Here is a 24,687-nt window from a genome sequence, read left to right as displayed (position 1 = left end):
ACCACTCGAATAAAGATTGAGGGTCAAATATTCCAACACGCAATTTCCACTGCATCATATTACTTGTATCTAGCACAAACTTGCCGCAAATTTGAAGCTTAGCCTGGCATCATGGTATTCGTATGAATGTTATTTAAAGTTCGGGGCTACAAAATCACTTAGATCCATCTCATCCACTGTTGTCTGCAGATATTCAAGCTGCTGTTGAACCCATTCCTTCGTTAGCCGGTGCGTCTCGGCAGCTGGCCTTTCCTCGGCCTGCAAGGTATCGCGCATCTTAGCCAGGCGCTGAGTCACAACATTCAACCTATAGTCCGCCCACTGTCGGAACAGCTCGTCATTATTGCTGATGGGCTTGACGGTACGCAGGGTGCTGGTGTCCCGCAGCATCGGATCTCGTGGGCGCATCGAGACGACAAAGGTGATGCGCTCGCCGCTGCCGAGTGTCCGCAGTGCAGCGTGCTTGACCATGCTCCCCTGCATCATGACGGCATATCCCATACCTGGCTGCCTCATCTTTAGGATGCCTCCATCGCCTTTGCGCAAGGCTGTCTCGCCGCCCGACATGCCGACCGGATCAGATAGCATTAGCACGCACACCCACGGATATGAGTCGTGGTGCCATGCAGACACAAGGTCTTTGAGATCCGCACCCTCTTCACCTGGTTCAACATCGTCGCTGGTCGCTTTTGGCGGCTCTGGTGGAGGTAGATTGTCTGTGATTGCACCATTCCTGTCGACATGTTTCGGCAGTTGAACGTTGAGCTGTCCAATTTCATAGTCCATGATAATGTCCAAGTCCACGCCAGCCGCGTCGGAACAAGCTCTCAGCATTTCGGGACTTCGCCACATGGAGTAGGCGAACGGCGCGGCCGGCCCATATCCGCGGATGCGATAGACGCCAGGATATTTCCACGAGCCATATTTGCCGACAATGTCAGGGCGAAAGATGTCGGCACGAAGCTCACGAACACCAGAGGGAGTCAGGAGTGGGAATGGTGCAGTGATGGCCGTTTGTGAGCTGGCTTCCGGGAAATCGAGGCCAAGGTCATGAAGGCTGATTGTTGAAGAGGGTCGATTGTAGCATAGGTGCTGGAGCGGGTCGAATGCAGTTGAATTTTGCTGCGATGCCGACTCAATCAGTTCATCTAGTGGCCTACCTGATATATGTAGAGGTCTCGCAATGCTAGCTGCCGCCATCATGAAAGCAGTGGTGTTCTCAATTCGCTACGGTTTGTCTTTTGCAAGAGGACCAGCGGTAAGATTTGGGTCACGACCAAAGCGTTAGTCTCAATTTATCGTGGTGTCGGTATGTTACATGTTTGAATAGACGTATATCCACACCTTCCCACCGATAACGGACAAATAAAAAAGATTCCATCCTCATTTGTAGATCATGGGTTAGGGTCTATCACGCCACTCTTTGGTTCAAGCACGCACGCGATCTCAATCCCGCACCAGTATTCTGCCTGTTTACTGAAACGGCAAAATCAACCTGCCCGAAACGATCAATCTCCACCCGAGCTATTTTAGCAAGGCTATCGAACAAGTGTGATGCGGACGCCTCTGTCGATGGCCTAATATCATGCATTCAGTCGAAGATTTACTCCAGAAACTACTGTTCAGTAGAGCTTTTATTGTTTACTCATGAACGGCACGTATCATCTTCCTATTTTATGATCGATCCATCGCCATAGCCTATAGCCCCAACAATCCTCCCAACCGGAGTACAGTAGTTGGTTCCACCATGCTATGTCTCTTGGAAGAGCTTGGTTATTGTCAAGCCCCCAGTGATCATGATGAGAAGCATAGGATCCAGCCTCATAAAAGTCTGCGCCAGCTGAGTGAGGTACGATTTGGTTTTTATAGTAAACAGCATAGCAACGGCTATAGAAAAAGCTGATATCCGATATAGACATAAGCAAGTGATGGGCCTGGCATGTGTCCCATGGAGCTTCTTAATATCCTTCCATCCTGTTCACTTTGTTCGTGAGCTCTCTTCCTTCACTAAGTCGAATGAGGTTATACTTGAGGACCTCATATACCCTTTGTGCGTAAGCACTAGAATCTCCACTGACGTGCGGTGAAATGAAGAGATTCTTAGTACTCCACAAACGGTGGCCATCTGGCAATGGCTCAGGATCTGTCACGTCAAGTGCAGCTCCGCGGATTACACCGTCTTCAAGCGCATCAAACAAGTCATCTGTTTTGATGATCTCTCCCCGGCCGACATTTGAAACAAATGTCTTCTGTTTAGCAAGCAAAGCTAATTCGTTTCGTGAGATGAGACCCCGCGTGTTCTTTGTCAGTGGAATGGTAATGACAAGGAGATCGAGGCCGGAGCTCAGAAACTCATGTAAGCCTTCGGTATCCCCAGCCGAGAACCATTTGGTAGGCAAGATGCCTTCAGGGTCACCGAGGCCTGCCGGCGTATAAGTCTCATCTCTGCGCGATTCGGGCAGGAGACGCGGGTGTAAAGTACACACGTAGACATCCATGCCCAATGCTTTTAGAACTCGAGCAACCTGGCGACCGACGGCGCCGTACCCAAGAATGCCACTGATAAATGATTAGACTCATTGATCCTTATGTTGTCACCCAGGTGATCGGATTCAGCTCACACTCGCTGTTGGACCGCGTCATTCACAGGCTCTGCCAACTTCTGCCACCGGCTTTGGCGCTGGATATCAACGTATCGAGTAACTACAAAGTCAAGTTAGACATTATTCCCAGTTTTTGGAGGTGTTATGCGTTTGACTTTGATGTTGGAAGGCCAAAAATGTTGTTACTACCCACTCAGCTATCTGTGGTCTTGATGACGGGTCAGCATATCAGATGTGTTCATTCAAATCTTGGGGGTCCGTACCCATGCACACCACTCGCTGTACAGAGAGCGATCTTTGTGTCTCGTATCAGAGGATGGCCGAGAACGTGGTTCGCACCAGCACTCTGCAGCTGCACATACTCCAACTTTGGAGCAATGTCTGCTGTTGGTAATGCACTCCCGGTGACGAGGATAGTGACATCCTTCCACTCTTCATCTGGGAATCTCTTCTGGAAAGACGGCGTATTCCACGTCGCATCTCCGACAGTGACAATTTCCAGTCCAGGAAACAGCTCGTTAAGCTCTGCTATCCACTCGGGTCGGAATACCGTACCAAGTAGCGACTTTGGCGGCCCTGTTACTCCGAGGAGCACCAGTAGCTTGTGGCCATCGAGGGTTCTATTTGCAGTGGGAGCCATGGTCAACAGCCATCGAGATATATCCACGGAAGTGATAGCAAGAGATTGAGAGGTGTGTGAGAGAACAAAAGTGGAATATATGCGAAGCTGGTTGCGTGCTCATTATTAGCGATCTCACATTGTATAGGCCTTACGTCAGCAGTACAACAGCATTATCCGGCAAAATTATATAACTGTCTAGCAGAGCAAGATTAGTTATACCTGGTAGTAGTTTTGCAGAATTGAAGACACATACGTCACACAGTAGCGTAGAAGAAACCGATTTCCATTAACTGTGCTTTGCTATACCTTGAAATTTTTAAGAATAGCTCTCGCGTTAATAAGGTAGCTACCCATGTAGAATATTTGTATTGTGCTACTTGACTAGTGACTAGTCTGCCAGTCCTTGAAAACATAATATCGCTCGCATCAATAAATATAAAGATGCTCAAGGAGTGGTTTTAAAAAAGATCCGTATACCGGGTTCATTCTTGTCAATATAATTGAAGGCAAGGGCAATAATTTTTACAGTCCCAGGGACAATATAGATTTTCAGTGGTTTTTACCGAGTACAAGTAGGTAACAGGTACCTATAAGAACGGTAACTAAATTCTGCCGGACAAATTGGTTGTCTGGTCTGTGCGTCATGTAAAGGCGGTAAGATAGAGAGTATACCAAGGGACATTTGTAAAAATTTGGAGATAGTGCATTACTCAGGCTGTGAATAATACACCACATCTCCTTATTATCAGTCCTGGCTCCCATTACAAGCGACTCCTCCAGCATAATGACCCAAATGCGTGTTAGTTCATTAAGTACCTAAATATGTCTCGACATAGCCGTGTCTACCCTGTTCTGAAGTCGCTATTGCTGCAGGATAAATACTCTGATTTAATTATCAAATGTGGGAACCAAGAATTCAAAGCACATCGTGCTATTGTCTGTCCACAATCGTCATTTTTTGCCGCAGCATGCGACAATGGTTTCAAGGTTAGTACTGTTGTTCTTAAACTCGGCCGCTGTCTCTATCCAGTAGCCTCAGTACTAACAATGAATCCAAGGAGTCTTTAGCTGGGGTTATTGAACTTCCAGAGGATGACCCTGATATCTTGATTCGATTCCTCCAGTTTTTGTATACAGGAAATTACGAGGATGGAGAGTATCCAACGCAGGATATGCCTGCTACCGAAGCAATTATGGACGCAGATGAGATTCGAAGAGAACTTCAATACGCCCCTGGAGTTTTGACTGGTGGACTTTCGGGAGAAAGTCAAGATTCAAGTCTCAGAAGCCAGATCCAGAGTATAGCCAATGACATTGATGAGAAAAGTGATGGCGATTATGAAATTTCATCACCCAGCACGGAGCCAGACGAAGAATATTTGTCCGGTCTCGAAGATGAAGAAGCTGATGAGGAAGACAATTCCGAAGGTCATGAGTACGTGGAAAGTCGCCCCGTCAATCTCTTCATTGCTCTCCGAGTTTATGTAATGGCCGATAAGTTTGGTGTTCCGTCCCTGAAACTACTGGCTCGTCGTAGATTCTACAACACAGCACGGAAAGTATTCCATACATATTCCGAGTTCCCTGCTGTAGTGGATGAGCTATACGAGACTACAGCACCGACAGACTATACTATAAGAGAAATCCCTTGTCGTTTGATTGCGGCAAGCTATGCCTCCAATGCATCGAATACCATAGATTTTGAGGCACTCATGTGTAAGCGTGGTGATTTGGCAGTTGGGGTACTGAGATACTGCCGAATTTACTGGCGCAACTCTAGGTGATTAATTGCATGGGAGTAGGACTAGAGGAAGGCGCAGACAACTTACTATCGCGCTAGAAATCTATTACTAGAGACATCAAAGATTACAATTAAATTTGTTATTTCTTATATTCTACTGCACTTATAGCCTCGCTACTACAGTGCATATACTATCAATCCTGGCGTAGCTCCGTGTCAACCAGGTGTTGCACGTGTCCTGAAAATATACTCTATGGCAACCAGAGTTTGCTGTAAAGGTCTTTAGAGGACATGAAAGATCAATTATTACCTTGGTAGCGAAAAATATGTGCACGTAAATGTTTATGTCAATTTAGTCTCTGCTGAAATGTCGTACATTGTTCATTACAAATAACTTACCGCAGTGTTTACCTATTGAAGATGCCCATGAGGAAGCAAGGGTCTAAATTTTAAAAACTTTTACTACTTACTAGGTGGGCGGTATATAAAATTCCAGGGGCATGGCATAGCCATTGGAGAAGAAGTCGACGACGAAGAGAAAGTAAATGACACAGTTGTAATACAGTGGTTCAGACAGCGCAAGTGGATAATCGACACAGTAGTATAGCAAGCAGTGTTCGGGGCAGCAGTTCAACAATAGCGCAGGGAAAATATCCACAGCCATAAAGAGCATGACCCTTAGTGGGTTATAAATACAACAACATAACATTATTCCACTCATAGATGCCATATTATAAATATAAACCTACGGAAAGTACTATATCATGGGTCTTATTGATTTCAAACGTTCACAATATGTAACACTGGCGTATTACTTTACATTAAGTATAATATAATTAAATAAAGAATGAATTATACTGCTGAATTTATTTATCTACTGGTATAAAACAAGCAAACCAGCTAATCATTCGGCAACAAGTATCTATTAAAGCGGGAAATTGCCGAATGCCATGGCCCTCTTTCGGACATTCCGCAATACATGATTTAACTCCATGATCCAGAAGAGCAGTATGATAGTAATGTGTCTGGGCAGGTGGAGTGCACTGGTCTACTTTCTCCACGAGTTGCAGGGTTGGCGTCCTGCAACGGTGGACATATCTCAGCGGGCTTCGACGAAAATACAGACTCTCTATATCACAAGGAAGATTATCTAGAGTCGCTGGCGAAGGTCCCTAGACAACCACTGCAGGTTCCAGTCGTTAACAGGAGAGATGGGAATTGCGGCGGCGAACCTATGTGTCGAAGTGGTCAGCCAAGCTGACTGAACCCCACCCTAGCTACCCCCAATGACACCCAATCGGGATGCATCTGCAACACCAGAACTGACAAGATGATCAAGCCCTCTCTAGAGATCGGTTGCATCACCGCCCCCAACGTCTCCTACCACACCTTGTGTAAAATCTCGACCTCGTCCAAGGGAGCCTCGAGGGTTCGCGTTGAGGACCGCATATCCTTGAGCTACTAAAAAGGCTACCCATGTTCGATATCCCATCCACTGGTCAACAAAGGCGCTCATGGGACCTCCATGAACATTGAGAATCAGAGGGTATGGTTTCTGTCCTTTGGGAGGGAGGTATAGAAACCCCTAGATTTCTAAGCCGTCTGTAGACTCCCATAAGACTGCGTGGCTCTGGCCCAGCTGGGCCGAAGCCAGCGACCACCATCGTCTTCGAAAGAGAGTATCCGGGTATATGCGCCGGTCGACCAAAGCTCACGTACCTCATGGGTGAGCACGTTCACCTCAAGAGCCACCGATGTGAGGTTCTTAAGCCCATGATAAATAAAGTCTCCTCATTGACCCACTCAAGACTTGAAATGTCGACATTAGAGGCGATACGCGTCTGCTCATTTGTCTCGCTGTCGACGCACACGATACAGCCAGCAAGCTTGGTGCGGTCCCCACCGACGGATTCAACAAAAGCAACTTTCGAGCCCGAAGGTGATGCAATTGGCTGCGCCATGAAGTATTTTCCTGTTTCAACCATAACATGTTCTCCGCAATCCGAGAGTGATATTTTGACAAGAGAAGATTCCTTATACGCTCCTTCGCCAGGCCGATCGCTAACAATCGCAACCGCATCCCGCGGACCGCACCAGGCGAACCTCCAAATGTTTCTTCTGGGGAGGCTGATCCGGCGCGTCTGGTGGCTTTGTGAATCATGGAGCCAAAGACTGCGGACATCCATCGCAGTATGGTCTGTTTCAAAATCGAGGTTCACTGTGATCGAGAGATATCCAGGTCAATGAGCGTTCCAGAACCTTCGAAGCCAGATTTGGGCAGACCGAACGCTGCGACGCCTATAAGTATTGCGCTACCATCCTTCGATAATAACTTGGAGAGGTTGCGAGACCGAGGGCTGCGCTTCTCCAATTAAATCGGATCGCAAGTAAAACAATTGGTATTGTCCCGCTCGAATTCTGTCCGATAGGAAGACCAGCGTCTTCCCGTCGGGAGACCACTTGGGTTTCTTATTATTATGCGGGCCGTGGGAGGCAGCCATAGGCACAGGATCTGCTGACGTGCTTAATCCAGTGGGGATATCAACAATGTAAACATATGCTTTGGGACCGTCCTTCAGCGAGCTCCAGATGTGCCCGGTGGGTGCAAGTCTTATACCGTCAGGCGATACAGCCAAGTCCTCGGCGTTACTCAGCTAGCCAAATAATAGGGCATGAACTTTAGTGATAAACCCCTCAACTTGTTTCCAAGTTTGCGAATCAACAATATCAGGCACCTCAGCAAGCGGATAGTCATAATATCAAGTACCACAACTATTTTAGCCTCTCTCACCATTCCCCAGCGCTAGTAAAGTCATCTTATAAGTAACTTGTACTAGGAAGCGAACGTAAATAGTGCCTTAGGTCTTCGGATTTAATATTATTCTAAAGAGTAGCGATATATAAGGGTACAGCTGGTGTAATTTCCATCCCAGGCTACCTCTTTTATATAGCAGAGGAGATATAAGGGCGGATATTTTCGCCAATCGCATTATTCCGCTAAAGACAAGTTAAACAACAATATCCCACTTTATCAAACCCGTACGCCCAGGAGACAGCCACTTATTTAAACACAATCATAGATAATCTAGCCAATTGGACTTCAGAATTGGGCTGTAGTGGAAGAGGAGTGGAAGGCCAGTAATTAATCCATATTACCAATCGACAGACGTAATTATCATTTAGCATAAACATAGAACAAAATTATTGCCAAGTTAATACTCCTATAGCAGAATTGTACAGCACCCCTTCTCCTCGCAGGATAACCTGCATCTGCTCCTTACTAAGTCGCTGCCCATACATCTTCTCGCCCTCCCAAACCCTGGACAATGCTCGGATCAAGTCAGCCCGAATCATTTGTCCCTGTATCCAATCCCTGTGGATGGCATGGCGCGTTTCAATACCGACGAGGAAAAGAGATCGGCCAAACCAGCTGTAGCGGGCCTTCATCCTCTGGAGGCGATGGGCAATCTGCAGGAATGAGGAAACAGAATCTTGAATACGTATACCAGGCAACGGCACTTCTTGGCAGCGGAAGTGATACAAACGAATAGCATAAAACTCGTATACTGCGGCATTAATCTGGAAATGGAGGCGCCGATACTCCCCGTTGATTGTGTTAAGATGCGATATGCGGAAAAAAGAGCTATATTTCTATACCTCCCTCCAAGACAGACAAAATCAGTATTTAGCTCCCAAGAAATAAGGCCCTACTCATTTATAGAAGCAGCACTTACTTTTTCCAGTGTGTCAATCTCCCCTTGGATGCTTTGATGATTATTCAACCCAAACCGGAACAGTTGATTAAGCAGGTGTTATACGTCAAAGCGCTTGACACTTTCTATATCGTAAGTGAGCTCTGAAGATGGATATCTGTTGCCAATCGGAGTTACTTAACTAAATGCTTCCCTACTCAGTGATAACGCCAGCTTTATCACAGGAGCGACTGTTTGTGTAGATGGTGGGTCGAATTGCTGATTTGCGCGCCTAGCATTGACAATGGCGGGAGCACTGAACAAGCGCCGTGAATGTTTGCAACATTGTATAGGGACCACAAGTGTGTAAAAATCGTGGGAAGAGAGAGTAAGTGTTAGGGTTACAAAATTTATTTCCGGAGAAGATTGCCTCAATGAAGAAGAGCCAGTGGTAACACTGGCTGTAACAGTAGAAGAAGAGAAACACTCGGATTGAAGAGTAACTTCAGTGACTGGATCGCCGATATTGCCATAAATCAAATGGCCCACGGCTATCTAACGCGAGCCGCGGAAGAGTTCCAAATAATCTCCAATATCACTGGTTGTTGAATTATCCACACCCATGCATAATAGCAGTAATTCACTTTATCACAGCCCAATTAGAAATTAATGTGATCTGGGGTAAAAGGCTTTGCAAGAGTTATATAAATTAACTTTACCCTATTGTAAAGTTAATCAAAGCCATATCATTATAGTCGATTTATTTATTATTCAGTTATGTTTGCCAGGGGGCATATTGTTGCGAGTATAAGAACTAAGATTATGACATAAGACCCAGTTTACCATAATTGGACATTACTCTAATATGACATCAGTTGATGGTATTAAAGTTTTGTATGACGCTTAGAGATTTCGGCGCATTATATTTCCAATATTGGGAACATTTAGATATTCAGCTTGAGACAAGACTCCGTTGGTCGCATAGTCTCTGCGGCAAAACTCATAAGACAGGTTTAACGAAACTGTATGACGACACCCCTATGTTGAAATGGCGTGTCACGACGGCTTGATATTATCGGAATATATCGTCCGCCGCTCATTATTCCTCGAGTGACGTATAAATTCCAAATTTGAGTACCACGTGCCTCTCCAGACCTCTAAGGTGCTTAAGGAGTGTCCACTCATTTGGTTACACCCCGTCAAAACTTCAATTGAACTTCTCATCTACAGTTACCATCACATAGTCCCCCTGGCTGTCAGCATATCGCTACATGCAAGCGAAAGGACAAGATGGCCTCTTCAGGGATTTTTAAGCAGCACTCAGGGTCTGGTGACAACGGCCGCAGCCGTGATGGCTTTTATCCCAGCACGATACAGAAGCATCTTATTGCATCGGCTGGGGAGTTTGTTGGGACCTTCTTTTTCCTGTGGTTCGCTTACGCTGGCAGCATGCAATACGTGAAGCAAGCTACCTTGTCACCACTATCTGGGGGAATAAGCGATACAACTGTCTTCTTTATTGCGCATGTCTACAGCTTCTCTTTACTTGTCAATGTCTGGGCGTTTTACCGTATAAGTGGTGGTCTATTTAATCCTGCAGTACGTCTCCCTCCCTCCCTGCATCGCCGAAGCACCAGTCAAGGTATGCTGTGATACGGAAAATGGGGTAACTGGTCGTCGACTTAATAGGTAACGCTGGGCATGTGTTTGGCAGGGACACTGCCTTGGGTGCGAGCCGCCTTCTTAGTTCCGGCACAAATCATCGCTAGCATGTGTGCAGGCGGTCTAGCACGCTGCATGTTCCCGGGTGACCTTGCCGCGGCCAACAGTGTTCTCTCAAGCGATACATCGATCGTACGAGGTCTTTTCATCGAGATGTTCTTTACAGCCTTCCTTGTATTTGTCGTATTAATGTTAGCTGCCGAACGTTCTAAAGACACTTTTATTGCACCCATCGGTATTGGATTGGCGCTGTTCGTCGCCATGCTAGCTGGTAAGAGACCTACTGAGAAGCATTGGATGTTTCCGCATCATCTCCATGCTGACACATTACCTATCAGGGACTTCTTACACCGGCGCATCACTCAATCCGGTTCGCAGTTTTGGGTGTGCCGTCGCAACGCCTAGTTTCCCTGGTTATGAGTGGATCTACTGGCTTGGTCCGTTTATGGGCGCTGCGGTGGCTGCAGGTTTCTACCGTTTTATCAAGTGGTCTCATTATGAAGAAGTGAATCCCAACCGGGAGGAGACGGACCATCCCAATGGCAACCAACCACAACCAACACAGCACTCTTCAGTGTAGCTATTTCCATTAGAGAGCTAATGGCTGGTGAACTATGTTGCAGTCATTGAGTAACCTAAATGATAAAACTTTTATTAATGGAGTAAAGTAGTATTGCATTGCTAACGAACTGGGCCTCCTTTAAAGTATAATATCACTTATATTTTTTCAAGGTATTGCATAGTTGGCATGCCTGAAATCTTCATTATGGTTATGTTTTGATTGCCCTTTGAGGAAGCAAATATTTTTAATCCAACTCCTTCCCCAACCCTTTATTATATTCTCAGTAACTCCTTACTCTACTAAATCTAGATCATACATGTTATAGAACCGAAATCTCCTTATCCAAAGGTCACTACCAAATCTCCCACATCTGACCACCTATAGAAATGATTCGGTTGAAGACCGCGTCTCTCAATGTGACAGCAGTTAAACAAAACTCACCGTCTGGTTCCGTCTTTAGCACCAAATCTCCCATTGTCTCTCTCTCCAGGGCCCAGTCTATCAGAGCTCTCTTTTTGCCACCTGAACTACTAACACCGCTCACTTTCCTAACCTCTTTAACATCCGCAATTGCTACAGTCCACGTCGTCTCCAAGTCCTCATCCTCGCTTATCCAACTAATAGCCGGTGTTGTAGCTGTGGTAGTAATATATACGTACCCTTTCTTGCCTTTGTGACAGGCAGAAAAACGAATAGGGCCAGCATTAGTTTCTGACGATTTAAGAGCACTTTGTTCGCCTGGAAGATGCTCCGAGTTTGATGATTCCGCGGCCTTGGCGATCTTGTTCATTGCCTGTATACTATCCTTGGTAGTTCGTTTAATATAATTAGCGATGCGGCGCGTGGTGCTGGGTTCGCCCTTTTCCTGCCTTTCGTGTGTCTGTTTGGAGTATTCCTTATCTGACACTGGGTCGATAGCTATCATAGTTTCCTCTTTAGAAGCACCTATGAAGACTTAGGTCAGCCTACAATCAGACGATAGCTGATGAAATTCTTTGACGTACCGAGGTGGGCCAGGTTGTAATCATCGGCGTTCAGCTGTACATTAGGTGGCCCATGGGATGAGGGTGGCGGAGGCTGAGGCGTATTATGGGTTTCTCCAGTACGAAGCAGAGTAATGGCGATCTAAGAATTCGTGGGTACTCCTTTGAGGATTGAATTTCGCATCTCTGTATACTGACGCCAATCAGGGTATCTGTAATCAATGATGGAAACGCCGCGTTCGATTATAGGCTTGCCGAAGAATATAGCTCCCGCAAACAACCCCAATACTTTCATCACGCCATAGCACGAACCAAAAAATGATGACATAAGTAGTGGTAGCAAACAAGTAGCCATGGTCAGTCTTGGACGATGGGTAGGAAAAGGTGATGTTGGGCTCAAAGCATTGCCGAGTCGTTCATAAGTGTCGATGAGCTCGGGGAATGTGTGCAGTGCGGAGCGTGTGCGAAAGCTATGCACAGCGCGTGCAACGGGCTCTTTTGTCCTATCATGATTCTTTTTTTTGCTCTGGTCTCCCGTCCCGTTTACAACATCTGAGACATCTTGAACCATGTGTTCTGGCCCAATAGAATCGTGTTCTTCTTGGGAGAACTCGCCTGAAGAAATGTTCATTAAGAGCTGCAACCAGTAAAATCAGTTTTCGATTCACGGTAAATCGATAAACGTGGGAGCAGAAATGAAACTCACCGTACTAATGCTGTAGATGAAGCTATGGGCTTCTTGCTCAATCGCTTCGCCGCTATTCTCTTCTGGAGCTCCCGTAACGGATTCAGAAGCCAGTACCCCGGCAATTGGCTTTTTTACAGCTCCAGTGCGAGAACTAATAAGCGATGCCGGTGCTGGTGGGAAGCAAATGTCTCTGACGGGTGGACAAATGATTAACACTATGAGAAAAAGAATTAAAGTAGGGGCAAGCAGATCAACAAGCCAGGCGATTGAATAGGTGCTAAAAAAATAAAACGTTCTTTTGTCTCGCCACGATCGCAGGAGAACTATATGTTTATAGAGAGCGACTAAGCTTGTGACGACAGTCATGTAGAATCGCTCAGTATGTGCTTGCAATTTCTCTGCTGTGATGTCTTCACCAGCTGCAATGTTCATATCCAGATTTGACAGCGGCCGCTTATAAATTCTCTTAACATGGAAGATCTGCTTATTAAAACGCCTTATCAAAGTCCAAAGGTCTCCGTTTCGTATACCGGCATATAATTGTATGGCGGTATTAGTTTCGCTATGCCAACTGGAAGTTGAGGCCTGGAGAGTACTGTGTTCAATATGGCGGTCCCTATCTTTGACTTGAGGGTTTGCATTGGCAACACCCTCTTGCGCAAAAGCATGGCTAGCTGTAGGCCCTTTGTCCATGTCGATTTGTTTGTTTTTAACAGTGATGTTAAAGTCCATTATTTGCAGTGATTGGAAATATTTGGTCTTTTTAAAAATACTTTGACACTTTCAAGTCTGAACTCAGTAGGTTCACTATTCTGACAGTTATGAAAACAAACAGGATAGAGTTGGCTTTCAATTTAATTATTTTTAATGACGTTGGCGGTGGCGACTGTAGTAAAGTTTAACCAGGGCTAGCCGCATTACTGAAGAAATAGAAGTATGGGTTTGTATATGTGTGCACTTATTTGTTTTGCAATCCCGAATTTACTGTCCACCACTTGCTTGATACTCATGTTTGGTCATCTGTGCGTCACTTAACAAGTAGCAAGCAGCGGAGAATACGTTCCGAAAACAACAAGCTGTTTAGGCACATTATTTAACCAAGAGACCGATAGATTATATTATCACATATTGACAGAAACCCTGTCTGATGGCTTTTTACACAGAATAAATGTGACAAGATTTAATTGGAGATTCGCTTCATACTGTATGTCTGCTAACGAATATATGATGTGCCAAAATTTTCAAGGTGTTATGGCAAAACTCAATACCATTATTTAATATTATAATAAACTAGTGTCTAGTGACGTAAAAACTAATTATTGTTCGTTAAAGATACTTACAGCTATATATATGAACGGTTGTTCTTATGCTATTGAAAAATTAAAAGTGCAGCTAGCCGACATAGATTCTGCCTATTACTCCTTATCTTTATTCTTGATATATAATTCTCGTTTGTGATAACATACTTACAAGAATTGGAGTTTGTCTTATACTAAGCATTTCAGAAACAGAACCATGTCATTCAAGAATAACAGCTCCCCCAATCAGGTTTCTACCGAGCTCTGGCAGTCTCTAAAATCTCCGCGATACGACAACCTATTGCGCTGTCAAGTGCTTGCCTAACCCTTAGACAACTTCTTCTTGGAACCCAAGCAAGAGCACAAGGCAACCCAACCCAGAGAGCACGCTGGAACTTCCGATAGAGATAATTGGGACCCTATAACAGTAACAGCAATAAAGATGAAGATGAAGACAAAGACAAAACAATCTTTTTTGTTAAAGGAGGACACAGATCTGGCGGTTAGTAGCAGTGACGCAAATAGCTGTAGCAGTAGCGATTTAAGCCCCTAGGCGGATAGTAATGGAGTTGTTTTTGTAGCTGAAAAATAAAGATAAAAGAGAGCGTGGCAATGCAAAAAGGTTATGGTATAATTATTATGCGGGAGTTTATTTTAAATAGCTGTAAATCTGGTGGCACGTATCCGTTATGATCCGGAGTGATGGTCTGATGGTAGGTAGGAATGGCTATAGCCATAGTCTGGGGATGGATGGTAATGTAGCTGTCCGTCTTGCCAGTGATGATGTTGATTATTGTGGTCGTGAAGCTGTCGATATAGTCCACATCGGCGGTGGTTAACGCTGTTTGTTCTCGAACACGGAGTTCGAAATTGGGGGAAACGATGGGACTGCGCCTTTTTATCAGTTGCCGAATCATCACAGACTACGCAGTACGGAAAATTAGAAGCCTTGTACGATATGAAACACAGCGATAGTAGACTGCCCGCTAGCTAAGGACAGACTATCATGAAGAGCTGTCCTAGGTTGATCTCGCAACACTTCTTTGTAAGTGACTAGTCTGTACTTGCCGCATAGTTTCCTACACTCTGCTCTCAAACACCTGTCAAAGCGCCATGGGTTACTATACGTTATTAAATCGTAGACCAACTTTGGCAACCCTGGGGATGATCGGATCTGAGACACGGTTGAAGAGTGCTGCGGCGGTAGGAGAAGAGAGCAGCGGAAGACTACCCGGATCAACTATTATTGAAACACGAGTTCTTTTCATGTGTATATAAATCTAACAGGCAGTTTAATGAAATTGCCAAGCTACTACAACACCCAGTACCGATAGACGAAAGATATTAGCCAAAGAATCCTCAGTATACGGCTATAGGCTAAACCCCTAGCTTTTCTATTGCAACATCATTCATTCGATTCTCTTCCGCCGTCTGGTCCATGAACACTTCCAATTCTATAGTTCTACCCCTGTGCATACCGTCTTCAAGAAGTGTGAAGACGCACGCGCATGGCACCAGAAACTCTTCTTTAGACAGCTCACCTCCAACACAGTATCGCACATCAAGCACAGCGCATATGTCTGGAGCCGGACAAATCTGTTATTAGACAGTTAGTATGACTCATTGCTTACTTGAAGTAATATTGGAAGTGGTGCACCAAGATATCGATACGTGTGCGACAATAAACCGAGGTTAGCGAACCGTGCCTCAATCGTTTCCCCAATCCTGCTCGCTCCAAGAATAGCCAGATAGGATGAGAACCGCAACGTTGCCTCTGGCGCGTAAACTGTACTTGTTTGGTTCGGATCCACTCCATCTTGGCTGGAAGTAAACTATATACTTTATTGAAGGAAGATCTTTTAGCAACACAATCACAGGGTAGTTCAGTCAAAAATTCAACCCTTTTCAGGCACATATCGACTTCATCGTGCGAAGTATTAGGAAAACGAGTTCATTGTTGCTCTTTGTATAGCCTATGTCATCTGATGCCATTGCCATGTCTGTTCTAGTGATAACAATAACGACGTAGCGTCTCTGTTTATCTGCTGTCATGAAGTTATGTTAGTGAACAAGTCCTTCAAACACGCAATTTGGCGAAGATATTGGTTTCAGGTTACTTGCCCTCGGTCGATACTATCGCCAAGTTTATTGTGCTTAGAGCAGAGAGTAAAGCCAAAACTTGAGATTATAATCTACTTTTGTACAGGATATCTCTGTAACTATGTAACCTTTCTATACAAAGCAAGTCTCCATACGCACAGATATAGGCATGGACTTAGCGTGAGACTAAGATGGACACTTTGTTTAGTGTTATAATAGGAATTCGGATAATGTAGGCTATTCGCTGCTCTGGGAGTGATGAGGTGGACGGTTGGGGCCAGGTGCTAGCATGATGTTGCTATCTTAGTTCTAATCTATGAGAATTCTCCTTAACGTTGCCAAAATATGGTTCATTTTCTGGCCTTGTTAGATGATATTATATTACACAAATAATCCCACACAATCCTGTCATAAAGTGGCGTGTTTCCTGTATGATTATGTAGCTATAAGTGGCAGCCGATGCAGCATTTTTCTCTGCACTAACCCAAGGCTCTTCCTGACCTAATTCCCATGCTCCAATTGACCAATTTGCTTATTCCAACAGATGAAAAAGCTCGGAACATACCATGACCCCGGACAAGGACCCGTCGTCATTCGGCTTGGTCTCTCAAGTGGCGTCGAAAGCGCTGGCTGGAACAATCTCAGTCAAGCCTTTGCATGCGACAAGGAGTAGTTTGGCAAACTCATCAATTTGCCCCAGTCGTCCCTTTTCCCACTCTTGGACAAATTCGTAGTAAGTGACGATATCCCTAGTATCAATTTGGCCCTCTGATTGCAGGCCACTCTGACGTAGCCTCGGCGGTAGGCGGAGCGAGACTGGTAGATTTAAGAGGTCACAAATTACATGACAGCTCTTATAGTGCAGCACGCGATTGATGCCACGAAGCAGGTATGATATCACGACCGCCCGACGTGCCGCCTCGCGATGACACTCTGCCACTCTATCTGCAGGTGTCCCACTAGGGTCGAGACACTGGGACTGTAGCGCGATGGTTGCCCGTTGTAACAAACCCTCTTGTTTCTCGGCCAAGGCTCGCAATTGCGTGTCCCCACCAAAGAACATCAAGGTATAGTAGAGCAAAAGGGCCTGTAGCGCTGCTAATTGTTGCTCAAATGAGCTATGCGGGATTGCTGTCGCCAGTTTACAGACTTCGGTAACTAAAATCCGCTGAAAGATACCATTCGTCGCATCTGTGCGAGCCGAGTAGGCTGCGGAGACGCTAAAGGCGGTTGTCAAAATGTACGACATCACGCCCGATTTGTCAATGAAGGGATTTTCGCCAGTTTGAACGAACTGGTTGGCGAAGGAGAGCAGCATCTGGGCACAAAAGTTCCAAGAACGAGTGTCGTCTAGTCGCGGCCAGAGATCCAAAACTCTCATTTGGGCAAGAGCTGGGTATTCAAATAATTGATTAAATTTTGGGTCGTCGATGCCGGGGAGGCCAGCTAGTTCCAGCAGAGCATATTCAAACGACTGCATCACTACGGAGTCGGCAATGCTCAGCGTTTGCGATTGCTGAGGGACGCCCGTGTCATTGACATAGCTGGCCGTGGTAAGAGGCAGCCTGACAGGTTGTCCCATGTTCCAGTCTGAACTACCCCGATGAGAGGGCGGAAATGCGTAATGACAATCCAACGACCGCTGCGAGCAACGCTCGCACTTTGGAGTAGCTCTGCTGCATCGCCGTTTAGCTGCAATGCAAGAGTTACAAGATGTCTTGAGAAGCGACGGCATAGTTTAAATGACTCATTTATATCGCTCGTCGTTCTAATTGCACGTGGCTGCGCATTTGACGTGGGCCAGGATGTTGTATAACGACATTCGGCTTGCCGTCGAGTTTACAACGACCGAAGGGGTGGAATAGTAGATTAAACTGGGCGGCCTATCAGACATAAATCTTTATAGAGCGGACCAACGGACCAGCGGTATTTACTTCAGCCCGAGGGTGCCTAATCAACGGGCGGTGATGACTAATAGAACTTCAGCCAGCGCTGATTGTTAATTAATGCCCACTCATGCCACACCCATTAATAGCCCAGTTGCCTGTAGCTTCTCCGAGTGCGAATACGAGCCGAAGTCGACGGCTAATGTGTATGCGCCTGTAGCAATGGTGCTTGAAACTTCGGGTTCTTTAAAGCATTTGACAGGGTTAGACTACAGGTGACGGCCCTTTTATGTCCTTAAGACGAAGACCATCCATCTCCTACTTGACGTCGGGCGTTCCTAGCAAACCAAAGCTGGCTGCATTGGTCGAAAGAACAAAGATGAATAGTCCGTCCTAGGAACAGCCTTGCCTTGGTTGGACAGGTAGAATCGAAAGAAACGCACCATGGTGGCTTCAATGACTCCAGGTTCACATATGCAACCTTCTCACCAATGAACCGGTGTCGACTGGCGCCGAATGGTGAATATGGGTTCCTGGTTTCTTTGGATATAAACGGCTCCTCCATATCAGTCTTGGCATTTTCGATGTTTCCATCGATGAGAGTCTCATCCTGTAGCACCAGGGAAGAATTCGTCTCTCAGTGCGGTTACCATGGGTGATACGAGAAGGACCTTGTCTGGTGTAATGACATAGCCAGTTCCCAGAACTTCGATCGGCCGCTTGATTTTTTGCATAATGGGGTGAGTTGACGAGTGGACTCGCAATGTCTCTCTGATCACGGTGCACAGAAGTAGCAGCTCATTCAGACCAGTGTACTGTAGCGGCACCAGCCTCCCAGCGCGGCCGAGTTTTGACAGTTGTTCTTGATATAGTTGATCCGATATATCTGAACGTCATGCAAGCCTGAGGATTGTCCACAAGTTAGCCGAAGATGAGGTATGCGGCCCAGCCATCAACAGTGTGATCATCATATGTGCTATTTCCTTGTCGGGAACCGGTGTGCCATTCTTGTAAGCATGGTTCATACGTTCCAAATCATATCAGATCCCTCTTGAGGTCCACCTTTTCGGCGACTCTTTATAATACCCATGTATATAGCTCTCATTATGGCGTATGCGGCGTCCCTCTCGCGATTCTGTGGAACTGGTGCCCATAACATTAAGAACTTAATTGGCTGGAACCTCATACCAAGGTCATGGTATAAGGTAGCAAATTCGGCGGTCAACTTCTGACAGACTTCCTGTCCTTATAGAGCTGGAGACGCAGTAATTATTGTAATTTCTGCCACATATATAGAAGCATCGCTCGTAGCGGATTGCTCCTAGAATGACGGCTCGGTTCCAATGTAGTTGACCACCTCTTGCTCAATAAGCGTAACTTGACACTCAAGGGCTCATTGAGTCAAGCCAAATTTGACCAACCTCTTTTGCTTGATGACTTTCGGGTTCGGGTTCGGGTTCGGGTAATCGTACACAACATTGCAACTGACGACTAGTGTTGTCAACGGAGAATCGATCTCTTCGGCATCGATATCCCCCGTTTTGCCGTTGAGGATAAAGTCGTTTCTGTCAATATTGAAACGAGTTAGAATACAGTGAGAAGTTCTCTTCCATTTTGTGAAAGGGGATGTTGGAAGAGGTGGATAGCGAAAAGTACCCTAAAATTTGTAGGGGTTAAGATAATGAAGCTAAGGAGTTCGTCCAAATCTTATGAGTTTCCCAGGTCTTACATGAGCTGAAGCTCCGTTGATTATCTTCGCTGATTTCCGTACCTGCTCCGCTTTCGCCCTAATTTTTATGTTGATCTTGAGCCGCTAGTTTCAAGCCGAAGTAGAGTCTTCATTATTTGTATATGTGACAGGTCGCTGCTGACTCACTGGTTTACGAATTTGCATGATACATCATCTGCAATAAGTATTAGCTTGAATCATTCAGAGAAATACTCAAGCGGTGATCCAAAAAAGAGTGACTGCAAAATGAATACTCACACACAATATAACGCTAAAAATTACTATTTGAGTGGTTTGGCTGTGGCTTTTGTGTATGTGTGGCTGTCGTCTTGTGTGTTCAAAATTAAGCGGCTATGATTACGGAACTCTTCTGATCATCCGGGTTCCTCATGTCTCATATTCTATTAAGTTATCCTATTTGCGTATTTGAAGCCTATGGAGGTTGATACACGAATCACACCGAAGCGTTCCATGGATGTCACATCGGGGATTGCCGGTTAAGCTCCACATCTTTCCGCAAGCCACCTGTGTCTGGCTCCACAACTGTCCCCAAGTTCACCGGGGGGTTGCAGTTAGCGATGGGTTCCGTCGGGCCGAATTCGTATCGGAGCTTTCTGTGCCGAATAAAGATTACGTTATATAGGTATGGTAACCTCATGAGATACTGTGCAACTGCGTCATGCAACCCTATGATATGGCTATCTGAATAACGGTAGAGTATGGCTATTTATCTGAAGATTTTTTACAACCACAATGGTAATACTTACGAGCCCACTCAATGGCACCAATTTTCGTGACAATGCTCGTCTTTATCGAGGCTTTATCTCACTTTGCGCCGCGATCAGTATACCTAACAACCAAACTGTTGTATAGTGCTATTACAGTAGTACAACGGTAGCAGTAATGCAAAGATACGGACACTGCCACTGAGGAGCATCCCCATTGCAGCGTAGTTACGCGTTCATTTGGTGCCTGTATCATACACATCCTTCTAGTTTCTTGCGGATGCTTCGTCTCGTATCCATGGATCTCCTCACAGGTCCTTCTTTTTCCGAAGAAGATCAATTTGGCTCCAGTTGTCACATTATGGCCGAGTCTTGAAGTGCAGTGCAGTCGCACCAGGAGAGCTCTGTAGGTGTTGAAGAAGCCATGATACACGACTCCTTAAATACAGCTTGAGCTTCTAACTGAACCTCAATTAGGCCCCAAGAGTGGCAATATGCTGCTCTGTTATGCATTAATGTAGGTTGGACAGGCCCCTTAGCTTATTGTGTCGAATCGAAATCCTTGCAAGGACTTCAGTCCAATGTTTCCCATGCATGAAAAGCCTACATATGTCGCTCCGCACCTTTGCACATACTTCCAGGATTCAACTATTACATCTCGGCGAATGCAGCCCGCGTGTCTTTTAATCCAGTGATACCCAGATCTTCCTTGGTCAGGATAACGTCTTCGCCCGAGAAACTCTTTTCTTTAGCCCACTCGACGTATTCATGCATCTTATCCATTGCCTTGCCCCATTTGGGCCACAGGCTGTAATATGTCTCCTTGTCTACCTGCACGTATTCTGCTTCGACGCCGTGCACTTCTGCCCATGTCGCAAGCATCTCTCCGGCTGTCATAACATCAGTCATGCCATACACGAATTTGCCGCCTAGTGTCTTTTCGGATTGCTCGATGATTGCTCTCGTAAAAAGGCCGACGTTGACTGCCGCATCACCGACGAGTGAGAATTGCACGGATGCCGAAGTTGGTTGGAGCTGGATGTACTTGTTCTCTCCGGCCGTTGCAACAGGAAATGGGCGATAAAATGGGTAGTTCATATTAGAAGCGTAGCCGGAGACCCAGAGAAACGTCGTCTTAGAGAGTAGCGCCGGGTCGGACTTGATAAAGTCGTCGACCCTGTTCTTGCTCACATAATGGGGGACTGCGAATTTGCCTCCACTGATTCGGTATGTGTTGGGAAGAGTTGACCAGATGAAGTGCTCCAGTGTTGGTGTCATAGCTGCGGCTTTAGCAATATTACTTCCGTGTCTTGCCTCAATCTCGATAGCCTGTTCGGCATCGCACTTCATGAAAGGTTCAAAGAAGTTTGTGGCAGCGAAAATAACCGACGTCCCAGAAAAGGCCGCTTGAAGTGAAGCGACATCGTCGAGGTTAGCCTCAATAATACGAATTCCCTGTGATAAGAGTTTCTTGGCTGCTTCGCTTTGACAATTGCGAGTGATGGCTGTAAGTGAGTAGGCACGGTCATTCACCAGAGCCCTGATGACAGACCCGCCTTGAATGCCTGTGGCGCCAATAACCGTGATTTGCCTGGTCATAATGATGACTTTCCGCAGTAATTTGAAACAAAAAATTATAAGACTTATATATGAATAATAATTGTAAGTGACTCAGATAGTGAGTCGACTTTTTGTAAAACCTGCCGTATTGTTCACTATAGTTTAAACGATATGCTTAACAGACTGAATATCACTATAGTTTCACTTTGTTTCCTTTAATTCTCTTTTTACACTTTATATTGCTGACTCTATTACGTGGATTACAAATAGAGGTTGTAAACCTGATTTATAATGATACTTTGTGGTATTATGCAAGAAACATAGTACGTGACCACCATTCCACACATATCCGCACCCAACTGTATTCTTTCATTCGATTGCCGATACTCCATTATTACACGGTTTACTAATTGTGGCCATTTATGGGGATCCTATGGACTTAGGGACACGAAGTCTACCGGTGCAATGGACAATTCTCGCGTGCCTATGCTGAGCAAGCCTAGGATACTTGTAACAAAAGCCTCATACATACTCTTTAGGCAAGTACTAAGCTAAGCCGCATATCGTAACTCTGCCAAACACCATTGTCTTCTGGGGGCATATTAAATCCGACCTCCCAACGAACGACCAACACCTAATCGGGGATCACTTTTTTATCGTTACGGAAAGAGTAGTATAAGCCGTTTGCATTTGCTTACAACGTGCGTCACAAGATGATGATTACGTGTTAGTGTGAATTTCGCAGCGGAGATAAGTGGCCCCCTGCGGAAAGAGACGGGGCCGAGTACGTCGATCAGGTCTACAATTCCGACGACTTCAGTATTATTTCATAGTACGTCCGCATAGACGCCCAACCCTTTAGCCACATATGGTAGTACTTTAGGTTTCCGAGGAATGATATAATCTAATATTACAAATGTCTGATTGATAAGATGGATAGTACGAGAGTATTTAAATCCACGTCTGTACCGTTTCGACAGTTGGCAACAGATCAGTTGGATATCATACTTTTTCTTTTATCTCGAAGCACTTGAGAAGTATAAATCTGTTACTCTTTTCAGCTATGGCGATTACAGAGGTTATCTTTCCGAAGCTGAAGCTTGATCCAGCTTTACTTAAAACGTTTGCGGAGGCACTCCCAACCGCCGCAAAACAAACATTCTCAGGTACTCCAGGCCTGACAAGTTTCTACAAAGGTCAAATCATCGAAGCACAAGACGTTGCACGAGCCATAGATGTTGAGCACAGTAACCATGTGATGGTTTTAGGTACGCCGTGTGCTTTTTGTGGAACTGGTGTATTCAGAGTTATTCCAGTAGATATGTCACAGGCTAATGTAATCTAGAATGGGATGAGATATCGTCATTCAATACATTTTGGGTGTCCGAAGGATTCGCAGCATTTCGAGCAGTAATGAAACCGTTCATGCTTAGCCCTGTCTCTCCACATTTATATTACTCCGAGATTCCAGATTCTGGCAACACTACCGCATACAAATACACAAAATACATCAAATTGGATGGTATAGAAAGCGAGAATAAAACTGTAGAGAGTTCATGGAAGAAGTTGAGTCAAGAGATCGGAATTGATACGAAGTCTTTCCATGCTTGGGGTATTCAGGAAAGCGATGGCGCATTTATGGGAATGAATGGCTGGAGTAGCCTTGAGGTACGTTTGCTTCAATCAGCTTACACAAAGGAATCTTTGATAACTAAGAAGACATAGGCTTTGAAATCCACGTTTGAAAGGGATTCAGTAAAAACCGCTTTGCAAGAGTTGACTAAACATGGCCATGTTACTTCTTACATATTAGAATTAACAAAGCCATTGTAGTTATAAGGTAGCTCTTTCCCTTAGTCGTGACACAAAAACAAAAACGAAATACAATTCATTGGTGGTTTTTTTTTTGGTTTATACAGTACTATACTTTATTACTGTATAACTAACTGGTCTGCACTAACAATTGTAGTGAGGGCCTGAGAAGTATTATATGATAGGGTCCCAACGTAACAAGAAGAAGAAAAAACACCGCGTACATATGTAAACATCAGGTATTTAACTGTTAAAACGACTCATAGCTTTGATATCAACTTGAACTTGGATTTTGAAATCTTTGTCGATCTCCAAAGCTGTGGTGGTCGAATGGATTGGGCAATCAGCATCTATACATGGCCAGGGTAACCTTGAAAAACTCTACCTGATGTTCTAGATGCATCAAGTCGTCACTTTGGAATTCGAAACATCGAGGTGGTACAGAAACCTCTCAGTGATGCTCCTGGAAGTACCTTCATGTTTAGGATTAATGGCCGCTATATTTTCGCTTAAGGCGGTAATTGGATTCCTACAGAAACATGCTCCCTTCTATATCTCGACAGCGTTATTTCGAATGGATAAAGCTTGCCAAGTTCGGTAATCTGAATATGATTCGTGTATTGGGTGGCCGGATTTATGAACCCGACGACTTTTTTGACGCTTGCGACGAATTGGGCATTCTCGTTTTGCACGATTATGATTATGCCCTAGCCTGCGGAATATACCCTATTCATGAAGAATTTCTTGACAGCATCAGAAAAGAGGCTGAGGCCCAGACTCTCAAAATACGTGGCAGGGCGTCTCTTGCGTTGCTAAGTGGTGGAAATGAATAATTCATACTTTTTGACCATTTTAGGTAGGTCGCGGATGCATGATTGATATCCCGTAGTGCCACACAGAGCAACCCGGCTGATATATCACTTAGATATGAATACGATCGAGATAACATCACTGGGTCATGGAA

At 45.2% G+C, this 24,687-nt stretch overlaps 7 protein-coding genes across 7 annotated transcripts; 2 read left to right on the top strand and 5 right to left on the bottom strand.

The window, feature by feature from the left end:
* Positions 1–129: 129 nt before the first annotated feature.
* Triagg1_5543 (uncharacterized protein) lies at positions 130–1,200 on the bottom strand (the record flags this gene model as incomplete). The annotated part of the gene is made up of 1 exon (XM_062900069.1): positions 130–1,200. One exon carries the CDS (start codon positions 1,198–1,200, stop codon positions 130–132), a length of 1,071 nt encoding a protein of 356 aa, XP_062755664.1.
* Positions 1,201–1,958: 758 nt separating this feature from the next.
* Positions 1,959–3,243, bottom strand: Triagg1_5542 (uncharacterized protein; the record flags this gene model as incomplete). Its single annotated transcript, XM_062900068.1, has 4 exons — positions 1,959–2,559; positions 2,622–2,703; positions 2,759–2,811; positions 2,867–3,243. The coding sequence occupies 4 exons, from the start codon at positions 3,241–3,243 to the stop codon at positions 1,959–1,961; spliced, it is 1,113 nt and encodes a 370-aa protein (XP_062755663.1).
* Positions 3,244–4,201: 958 nt separating this feature from the next.
* On the top strand, positions 4,202–5,013 carry Triagg1_5541 (uncharacterized protein; the record flags this gene model as incomplete). Its single annotated transcript, XM_062900067.1, has 3 exons — positions 4,202–4,212; positions 4,256–4,941; positions 5,006–5,013. 3 exons carry the CDS (start codon positions 4,202–4,204, stop codon positions 5,011–5,013), a joined length of 705 nt encoding a protein of 234 aa, XP_062755662.1.
* A 4,935-nt stretch (positions 5,014–9,948) lies between these two features.
* On the top strand, positions 9,949–10,960 carry Triagg1_5540 (uncharacterized protein; the record flags this gene model as incomplete). Its single annotated transcript, XM_062900066.1, has 3 exons — positions 9,949–10,257; positions 10,348–10,651; positions 10,719–10,960. 3 exons carry the CDS (start codon positions 9,949–9,951, stop codon positions 10,958–10,960), a joined length of 855 nt encoding a protein of 284 aa, XP_062755661.1.
* A 334-nt stretch (positions 10,961–11,294) lies between these two features.
* On the bottom strand, positions 11,295–13,345 carry Triagg1_5539 (uncharacterized protein; the record flags this gene model as incomplete). The annotated part of the gene is made up of 7 exons (XM_062900065.1): positions 11,295–11,320; positions 11,384–11,559; positions 11,602–11,887; positions 11,947–12,019; positions 12,086–12,562; positions 12,632–12,693; positions 13,210–13,345. 7 exons carry the CDS (start codon positions 13,343–13,345, stop codon positions 11,295–11,297), a joined length of 1,236 nt encoding a protein of 411 aa, XP_062755660.1.
* Positions 13,346–16,618: 3,273 nt separating this feature from the next.
* Positions 16,619–17,593, bottom strand: Triagg1_5538 (uncharacterized protein; the record flags this gene model as incomplete). The annotated part of the gene is made up of 1 exon (XM_062900064.1): positions 16,619–17,593. The coding sequence occupies one exon, from the start codon at positions 17,591–17,593 to the stop codon at positions 16,619–16,621; it is 975 nt and encodes a 324-aa protein (XP_062755659.1).
* A 3,409-nt stretch (positions 17,594–21,002) lies between these two features.
* On the bottom strand, positions 21,003–21,950 carry Triagg1_5537 (uncharacterized protein; the record flags this gene model as incomplete). The annotated part of the gene is made up of 1 exon (XM_062900062.1): positions 21,003–21,950. The coding sequence occupies one exon, from the start codon at positions 21,948–21,950 to the stop codon at positions 21,003–21,005; it is 948 nt and encodes a 315-aa protein (XP_062755658.1).
* Positions 21,951–24,687: the final 2,737 nt, after the last annotated feature.

Source organism: Trichoderma aggressivum (assembly GCF_033847375.1).
Source record: "Trichoderma aggressivum f. europaeum strain CBS 100526 chromosome Unknown scaffold_019, whole genome shotgun sequence".
Taxonomy (NCBI): domain Eukaryota; kingdom Fungi; phylum Ascomycota; class Sordariomycetes; order Hypocreales; family Hypocreaceae; genus Trichoderma; species Trichoderma aggressivum.
Note: the sequence above shows the minus strand (reverse complement) of the source record. Positions and strands in the feature narration are given on the sequence as shown.